General features: G+C 37.3%; 1 protein-coding gene across 3 annotated transcripts in view; it reads left to right on the forward strand.

The window, feature by feature from the left end:
- LOC140604881 (A disintegrin and metallopeptidase domain 3-like) overlaps window positions 1-8690 on the forward strand; it is a 101971-nt gene extending 93281 nt beyond the window's left edge. For 2 of the 3 annotated variants that reach the window (XM_072776547.1, XM_072776551.1), the window contains 2 exons: window positions 3056-3106; window positions 6745-6909. In XM_072776547.1, the coding sequence (XP_072632648.1) occupies window positions 3056-3104 (49 nt within the window). In that variant the 3' untranslated portion in view covers window positions 3105-3106; window positions 6745-6909. Of the gene's footprint in view, window positions 1-3055; window positions 3107-6744; window positions 6910-8536 lie in introns of those variants that run through there. The other variant, XM_072776549.1, reaches the window with a different exon arrangement.
- The last annotated feature ends 1545 nt before the right edge of the window (window positions 8691-10235 follow it).

The following is a 10235-nucleotide window of genomic DNA, read 5'->3' on the forward strand; positions in this document are numbered from 1 at the left end:
CCCAAAAGTCTCCACCCCAAGATTGCTAGAACTCATACAGCAATTCGGTAGCGTGGCAGGATACAAAATCAATGCCCAGAAGTCAGTGGCATTTCTATACACTAACAATGAGACTGAAGAAAGAGAAATTAAGGAGTCAATCCCATTTACAATTGCACCCAAAAGCATAAGATACCTAGGAATAAACCTCACCAAAGATGTAAAGGATCTATACCCTCAAAACTATAGAACACTTCTGAAAGAAATTGAGGAAGACACAAAGAGATGGAAAAATATTCCATGCTCATGGATTGGCAGAATTAATATTGTGAAAATGTCAATGTTACCCAGGGCAATATACACGTTTAATGCAATCCCTATCAAAATACCATGGACTTTCTTCAGAGAGTTAGAACAAATTATTTTAAGATTTGTGTGGAATCAGAAAAGACCCCGAATAGCCAGGGGAATTTTAAAAAAGAAAACCATATCTGGGGGCATCACAATGCCAGATTTCAGGTTGTACTACAAAGCTGTGGTCATCAAGACAGTGTGGTACTGGCACAAAAACAGACACATAGATCAGTGGAACAGAATAGAGAATCCAGAAGTGGACCCTGAACTTTATGGGCAACTAATATTCGATAAAGGAGGAAAGACTATCCATTGGAAGAAAGACAGTCTCTTCAATAAATGGTGCTGGGAAAATTGGACATCCACATGCAGAAGAATGAAACTAGACCACTCTCTTTCACCATACACAAAGATAAACTCAAAATGGATGAAAGATCTAAATGTGAGACAAGATTCCATCAAAATCCTAGAGAAGAACACAGGCAACACCCTTTTTGAACTCGGCCATAGTAACTTCTTGCAAGATACATCCACAAAGGCAAAAGAAACAAAAGCAAAAATGAACTATTGGGACTTCATCAAGATAAGAAGCTTTTGCACAGCAAAGGATACAGTCAACAAAACTCAAAGACAACCTACAGAATGGGAGAAGATATTTGCAAATGACATATCAGATAAAGGGCTAGTTTCCAAGATCTATAAAGAACTTATTAAACTCAACACCAAAGAAACAAACAATCCAATCATGAAATGGGCAAAAGACATGAACAGAAATCTCACAGAGGAAGACATAGACATGGCCAACATGCATATGAGAAAATGCTCTGCATCACTTGCCATCAGGGAAATACAAATCAAAACTACAATGAGATACCACCTCACACCAGTGAGAATGGGGAAAATTAACAAGGCAGGAAACAACAAATGTTGGAGAGGATGCGGAGAAAAGGGAACCCTCTTACACTGTTGGTGGGAATGTGAACTGGTGCAGCCACTCTGGAAAACTGTGTGGAGGTTCCTCAAAGAGTTAAAAATATACCTGCCCTACGACCCAGCAATTGCACTGTTGGGGATTTACCCCAAAGATACAAATGCAATGAAACGCCGGGACACCTGCACCCCGATGTTTCTAGCAGCAATGGCCACTATAGCCAAACTGTGGAAGGAGCCTCGGTGTCCAACGAAAGATGAATGGATAAAGAAGATGTGGTTTATGTATACAATGGAATATTACTCAGCTATTAGAAATGACAAATACCCACCATTTGCTTCAACGTGGATGGAACTGGAGGGTATTATGCTGAGTGAAGTAAGTCAGTCGGAGAAGGACAAACATTATATGTTCTCATTCATTTGGGGAATATAAATAATAGTGAAAGGGAAAATAAGGGAAGGGAGAAGAAATGTGTGGGAAATATCAGAAAGGGAGACAGAACGTAAAGACTGCTAACTCTGGGAAATGAACTAGGGGTGGTAGAAGGGGAGGAGGGCGGGGGGTGGGAGTGAATGGGTGACGGGCACTGGGTGTTATTCTGTATGTTAGTAAATTGAACACCAATAAAAAAAAAAAAATGGGGAAAAAAAAAATAAAAAAAAAAAAAAAAAAAAAAAAAAAAGAAAGAAAAAAGAAAGAAAGAAAGAAAAAGAAAGAAAGAAAGAAAGAAAGAAAGAAAGAAAATAAAAAGAAACTGGACCACTTCCTAACACCATATACCAAAAAAAAAAAAAAAAAAAAGATTAAAAAAACCTAAAAGTGAGACCTGAAATCATAAAAATCCTACAATAGGCAGTATTTCATTGACATTGATGACAGAAACATTTTTCTACATATGTGTCCTCAAAAGAGACAGAAGCAAAAATAAACTATTAGGACTACGCCAAAATCAGCTTATACTCAGGGAAGTAGGGAAAAGGAAACCCACTGAGTGGGAGAAGACATTTGCAAATTTATACAATTCAAACCAAATAGACTCCATAAATGATCTGATTAAAATATGGGCAAAGGACCTGAATAGACATTTACTAAAGAAGATATACAGATAGCAAACAGACACATAAAAGGATGCTCAGCATCACTAATCATTAAGGAAATGCAAATTAAAACCACAATGTGATATGACCTACACCTATCATATTAGCTAGAATCAATAAAACAAAAAATAATGTGTTGGGAAGGATGTGCAGGAAATAAAAACAAATTTGTACACCATTAGTAGGATTGTAAATTGGTATAGCTATTGTGGAAAACATCATGAAGATTTCTCAAAATTAACAAAATACCTGGAAAGTATTATGCTAAATGAAGTCAGACTGAGAAAGACAAATGCCATATGATTCCACTTATGAATAGAAAAAATAACGAATAAAACAGAAAGCAGAATCAGATCTATAAATACAGAAAAGAAATTGTTGGTTGCCAGAGGGGAGTGGGGTGGATGGCTAGGTAAAATGGGTGAAAGGGAGAGGAAAAGGTTGGATTCTAGTAATGGAATGTATAAATCATGGCAATAAAAGGCACAACAGAGAATAGAGTCAATGACATTGTAATAGTGCTATAATAGGATAGATGGTATCTACACTTGTGAATATAGCATAGTGCATATACTTGTGAAATCACCACATTGTATACCTGAAACTAATGTAACATTGTGTGCAAAGTATACTCAAAAAAGAAAAAAATAATGTTTTTTAACCCTAATGTAATGCTATTTCTTTTTTACAGATCTGTATCAGAAGACAGCAAAAGTAACAGCCACCAGTCATCAAGTTAAAGGTAAATGGAGGAAACAAATTAGTGAAAGTGACATAATTCATAAAATAGTTTAAAATTTTTAACAATACCTCAGTGTTAAAAAGCTATTATTCCATATTACATCATGACATACTAAAACAAAGACTAAAACTAAATTTAATTTAGTTTTAATTTAATTTGAAAACTAAAATTTAATATTTTGTTAATATTACCAGATATTTATTAACCAACATTTTTATGATAAGAAATGACTTTAAAATATTTATGAGCCATCATGCATCTTGCTCACACATTTAAGTTCTAACTTGGTAGATTTACACAGATTGACTCCCAACATTGATATTTCTTCCTCACTAAGGCTCCATGGTTATATTTATCCTCATTTTAGAAATGAAGGGACAGACATAAAAAACTTAAGTTACTATGTGTACAAAATTTTAGTAAATTTGGGAGATGTAATTTCATTTAAGACAACCAGACTCCAGGGTTTAACTCTTAAGAACTTCACAATTTTGATACATATAGCCTGATATATACCTGGTGATGGAAAATGAAATTTCCATTTTTGATGATCTATTAGATGCAAGGCAAAATGATAAATGCACTGTCCCTCCAGGTTAGAAAGAAAATTCTTTACTATAAATAGGATAAAGTTGGCATTTGCATATATTCAAAATATATATCTATAAATTGTATATGTACATATATACATTTGTATACCTATATTTATTCATATTTATAAGTCAGATACATAGAGAAATCATAGTATTTGACAGACCTATCACTGGGAGTAAATGGAAAAATTAAAAATTCAACCATTAGTGAAATCAAGAGTTCATCCAATTACTAATTTGCCACTCCTTCATATTTTACTTTGATGGAGAGTTAAGTTAATGGATTTCTTTTGTTTTTATTTGTTTGTTTTTGTTTTTTTGGATTTCTTTTGTTGTTGTTAATGGATTTCTATTTCCCATCTGCCACCAAAGAAAACATAACTACTACCCTTCATGTAAAATGTTCTTATTTTTCAGTAGAGGTAAACGGGAGAGTTGATGGTGAGGGAGGAGCTGGATAGAAATTTTGAATATGATTGAATGAGTATTTCCCAGTTTAGATATTTGAAAGGAGGTACTTGACTTTCTGGGGTCAACTCACATGAGGCTTTTATTTAAATGTAAATGGTACAGTGCAGCAAAGAGAGTGCAGGCAAGCAATGGGCACCACAGGTACACCTCATGCACAAGGCCTCAAGTTTCCTTAATTAATAAGACATGAAACAACAAATGTTGGCAGGGATGTGGAGAAAGGGGAACTCTCTTGCACTGTTGGTGGCTTGCAAGCTGGTACAGCCACTCTGGAAGACAGTGTGGAGATTCCTTAAGAAGTTAAAAATAGAGCTACCCTACAACCCAGCAATTGCTCCCCAAGATACAGATGTAGTGAAATGATGGGATCTGTACCACAATATTTATAGCATCAATGTCCACAATAGCCAAACTGTGGAAGGAGCCAAGATGTCCTTTGACAGATAAATGAATAAAGAAGATGTGATATATATATATATTGTGTGTGTGTGTGTATATATATATATATATATATATACACACACACACACAGTGGAATATTACTCAGCCATCAGAAAGGACAAATACCTACCATTTACATCGACATGGATGGGTATCCATAATACCCTGGAGGGTATTATGCTGAGTGAAATAAGTCAGTCAGAGAAAGATAATTATCATATGGTTTTACTCATACATGGAATATAAGAAATAGTGAAAAGAACTTTAGGGTAAGGGGGAAACTTGAGTGGGGAACAGTTAGAGAGGAAGACAAACCATGAGAGACTCCTAACTTTGGGGAAACAAACAAAGGGTTGCAGGAGGGGAAGTGGGGTAACTGGATGACAGGCATTAAGGATGGCACTTGGTGGGATGAGCACTGGATGTTATACTATATGTTGGCAAATTGAACTTAAAATTAAAAAAAAATTTAAGAGCCCATGACAAATCTCACTGACATCTTGGCAAAAAGTGAAACCAGGGACCCTGGCTTTCCCAGAGATAAAGGTAGAGCTTTTCCATTCCAGCTGTAAATCAACTCTTTCTGACATAGGAGTAGAGCTAGCAGAGGTATCCATGCATATACCTGAGCAGGAGCTTTCCAAGCACATGAATGATTCAATGAAACAATAAGCCAGGAATGTTTGATGAATAAAAGTCATGTCAGGTTAGCTGGAGCAGAGTTAGCAAGAGGGCTGTGGTAGTAGTAGATCAGACAGTAAAACTCTTGTAGGCTGTGGGAGATTTGGGGGCCATCTGTGTTTTATTCCCAGTGAAAGAGGGAAATCACTGGAAGATTAAAGTTTGAAGCACATTACTTCCACTTTAAAAGGCTGGTTTGTTAAAACATAAAAGGTTGGTTTGTTAAAAATAGTCTGTATGATGGCAACAGTAGAACTGGAGAAATTAGAGAGTGGAGAAACTACTGTAACAATCCAGGAGGGAAGGGATGGTACCTGCGATCAGGGATAGTAAAGATGATTTTAGGAACAAATTTTGAAGGTGACCAACAAAATGAATTGACAGTTTGAGTATAAAGTGTAAGAAGTACTTAAATGATGTTTATTGATAAAGTAGCAAGATAAGCAAGATTAAATGTAAGTGCAGTCCTGTTTTCAAATGTGTGCTCTTAATACATTTTAAAATTTATTAAAATTAAAATTGCAAGAGAAAATTTACTCAAGTAATTATGAGCCAAGACAAGTGTCTCGTATGCCATGACAAGGAGTCATTTTCTTATATAGAAGTATTTCTTGTATAGTTAAAGTATTTTTGAAGTAGTAAGGGAGGGATTCAGGATGACATGGTTTGCTTTTTACAAATTTTACTGGGATAAAGTAGGGGAAAAGTCATTCAGAGTCAGTAAGAACCAAAGGTTAGTGAAACAACTTTAAGACTATAGAATACACAGAAATGTGTGAGAAGGGCAGGATTAAGAGGAAAAGAATTGTTTTAGGAGATATAACAGAGGTGTAGACTCAATTGAATGGGTGACTGGATAGGTGTATTTAGGTTAGAATACAAGAGAACTACAGAGACAAACCTGCAGGGATAAATATTTCTGACCCAATGGATGATGACACCTTTTACTAATGACATACAGGTACAGCCTGGTCAGCACCAGTTTGTGTTGGGAGTGACCACGTGGAGGGAGTGAAGAATGAGTTTGAGTTTAACGTGTACATAGGTTGGACACCTGTTGGAAATGCATAGAGGACTTCTGGAAGTACTCTTCCCTGGAAGATAAAAATAGACAATAGTTATTTATTTCTTCACATATTTTTAAATATGTTCTTTTCCTCTTTTTTCCTTGCTGATAATTTTCTTTTCTCCACATGAATTGTTAAGACTGTGTAACTGAAATACATGTGAATACCACTTTATAGTATTTCCTTTTACTGGAGCTGTCACAGACAATTCAGGAAAAAGAAAGCTGGGTTTGATAATTTCATGGAGCACTGGCATAGACAGTGACATTATAAGCAGTGTTCTATATGTTAATTACTTCCTACACCTGTAGTTGCATAGTAAAATTAGATAGCTTTTATTAACAATTAAAATTTAACATTTCCATTTTTCTCTGTTTTACAACAGTGACTAAGCAACATCAAAAGCCATAGGTTGGAGAAAGACTATTAACCAAGACATTCACCATTAAGTGATCTGATTTTATAATGAAAAAAATCTGCTATTCTCTCCTTTTGTTATGGCTTAAAGCTTTCAATTTCACAAACAAAAAAATAAATCCTGAGAGTGAAATATGTAGGCTTGTGTCTATTGATTCCTCTACTTGCTGTGATCCTTAATGGGGAAAAACAATATTGCCTCTTTTGAACCAAGAAAATTGTTACATCCCAAGCTACACTGCTGCTGCCCACCCTTAGATCCCCAGGGCCATGCTAACTGATCCCTTCTCAGGGAAAGACACCCATAGTCCACATCTCTCCAGTATCCCTGCTCTATACATTCTAGGCTTTTGGATATTGAGAGGAAATATTGCTAGGTAAGGACAGCCCCAGAACCTTCAGAGAGTCATTAAGATCACTCTATCTTCAGGGAATTGCTTGAACTGAGTTCCTGGTCATATATAAATGTTGCATCTCCAGGTGATACATCCTTGGCCTCAGGTAAATTGAGATCTAGGATATATCTTTTTCTTTTGGGGAACCCAGAATTGTTACTCCTTCTTCACTGAGCTGAGCTTTCGGGGTAAGATTTTCTTGCTTCAGTGCCCTCCTCCTCATCTCCCTCTTACTGAAATGAGTGCACTTCTGCATACCTCAAAGCATTGTACATGGATAAAGAAACCATCAACCTAGGTAGAATCTAATGAGAACCTACAGAGTCTCCATCAATAAACAAAGATTCTTTGCTCCTGGTTCAGGCCTGAGAGTAGCTCACCACAGAGCCCAAGAGATTCCTTTGCCAAAAGTCCATCAACTAATAAATGGATAAACATTGTATGGATAGTAATTTATGCACAACGAATATTATTTTGCCATAAAAAGGAATGAAACACACCTCAACAACGTGGGTGAACCTTTGAAACCATTATGCTAAGTGAATACATCCAGTCACAAAATCATATTTCTTTGTATGAAATATCCAGAACAGGGACATCTATAGAGACAATATTAATGAAATATCCAGAACAGGGACATCTATAGAGACAAAGATTAATGGCTGTGTAGGGCTGGGTTGTTTAGGCTGGGTGAGGGGTGGTCAAAGTACACATCTGTGAATATATGAAAAAAAATCCTAAAATCATTCAATTGTACACTTTAGTGGGTGAATTGTATGATATATATTATATATAATATATACATATATAATACATGTATGATATATATATTATATCATACATGTATATGTCATACATGTATATGACACATAGGATAATTCTACCATTACTTTCCCCATCCTCATTTCTAACTTATTTTAGGTCATTGTGATCACTGGCCTGCCTTATTTTAATAAAAATTTCTGAGGATCTCTGGTGTAGTACTAGCAGGCTCACGTTTTAAGCCTGATGAGTTTAATGTTGCAACTGTTGACACAACTCATGCTTGCAATAGGGTGTGCTGGGATAAAAGGAGATATAGATGAGAAGTGGGTGGGTAGAAGTTGAGTTAGGTTTTGGACTTGTGTGGTTTAAGATTTCTCTTAGGATATTCAAAGACAATTTCATGCTCTTGTCCACCTGGGACACAGTTTCTATTTGCCGTGTTGCCCTTCCCACCTCTATAGCTTCCCTGCTAGTGCTTAGAGTAACTGTTAACAAAACACTTAGGTTTCTTTTTCCTAAATTAACTCTGCAGTAGCTTTTAAACAAAATTTCTTGTACAAGGTTTTAACATTTCTATTTTCCTCTATTCCTCCAAAACAGCAAATAAAACATGCCAGAAAACCATGAAATGGAGAAATGAAATTACCAAGAACTTCAGAATAGCAAATTATGCTCATTTGCTCCTGTGTCACTATTGAAGGCTTTAATCAATGTAAACTTAGCCAGAACAAATCAGTTGTGTGCAAAGGCATAAGCCTGTGTCTGCTTCTTCTTCTGCATCCTGTGGCAGCTGCTGAGCCACATGGAAGCCCTAAGGGTGATCCAGCATGAGCTGAAAGCAAGTACAGTCCTTACAGGGCTTAGGGCAGTGTGATGAACTCCTGAGTATTGCTTGCCTGCAGCCTTAGAGCTTCCCAATGGCCTTCAGCCCTGGCCATGCTGGCTGTGCTCTAGCCCAGCCTAGTTCCTTCTCTTTGGATTGCTTTCTGAGCTTGGAAGATTGAACGCCCAATAGGGTGAGACTACTAGTGCTTCAACCATTTCTTTTTGTCTCCAACCAGGCTCTTCCCGGAGAGAAATTTCCTGTAGCTCTGGGATCCCTACCTCTCCCATCCTAAATCTGCTCCTTCCTTCCTCTCTGTCTTCCTAATTCCCAGGCCAGGGTTGAGGATGTTAGCCAAGGTATACACTCTCTGCATCAAGGGTCAAGGGTGAGGATTGCTGGAAAGATGGTGAGTGGGATGACTCTAGCCTCACTTCATCCCACAGATACAATGGGATAATTCTAACATCAATGTAAGTAACCCAGAAAACAATCCAAATACTGACAGAACAACTTCACAACTAAATGAAAAGAGGAGACCTCATGAAAATTGTAGGAATGGTGTAGATGTGGTGGGAGAGCTAAATGACCCCAAGAGATGGTCAACGGGAAGGAGGAGCCTACAGGCATGGTGAAGAAAACTGCCACACTGGGGATTCCTCATGGGCAAGACAAATCCCCATAAGATTTCACTTTGAAACCAGAGGGGCTGAATTTCATGAGTTCTTACAACCAGCAGAACTTGTCTTGCAGGAACAGAGACCTTTGGGAGATTCTTCTAGGACAAAGTAGCTGGCAGATGCCATTTCTCTCCCTTGCCCCCCAGCATAAACACAGGGCCACAAGCTGAAACCAGTGTAGCACAGACACTAACTAGCTAACTTGCTAACACTGCATGCCTTGCCCCTCTGCAATTTGGTAGATCCACTCCATAAAATATGCTCTTGGCCAGAACCCATTCAAGGTAGTGTCATAAGCCTAGCAGTAGGCAAACAATTCAGACAGGGGCCACCATTACTCCAAAGTGACCTCTTCCTCAGGGTGAAGAAAAAATAGCCACATACAAACAAGTCAGACTGCATCCTCAGCAGTGGGCCTGGGCAGAAAACTGGTCTGACTGCAGGCCCCACCCACCAATTAAAGATTTTGAGGAGACAACACAGGGAAAGTACTCTGAAATTTGGTGTTATCACATCTATGGCAAATGCTGTTCTAACTCAACTCAAGCCCAAGGCAGCCCCACATTGGCCCACTAACACCATAGAGACCAAACACTGCCCACAACAGGTTAAAGAGAACCACTCCAGAGAACTAGACTGAAGGGAAATGCAGCCTAGCCATAATAGCAGAGTGTATGCAGTACACATAGGAGACACCTTTTATTTTATTTATTTATTTATTTTTTATTTTATTTTATTTTTTTTTATTTATTTTTTTTATTGGTGTTCAATTTACTAACATACAGAATAATACCCA

The sequence above is a fragment of the Canis lupus genome, chromosome 15 (assembly GCF_048164855.1).
Source record: "Canis lupus baileyi chromosome 15, mCanLup2.hap1, whole genome shotgun sequence".
In the NCBI taxonomy this organism is placed as follows: domain Eukaryota; kingdom Metazoa; phylum Chordata; class Mammalia; order Carnivora; family Canidae; genus Canis; species Canis lupus.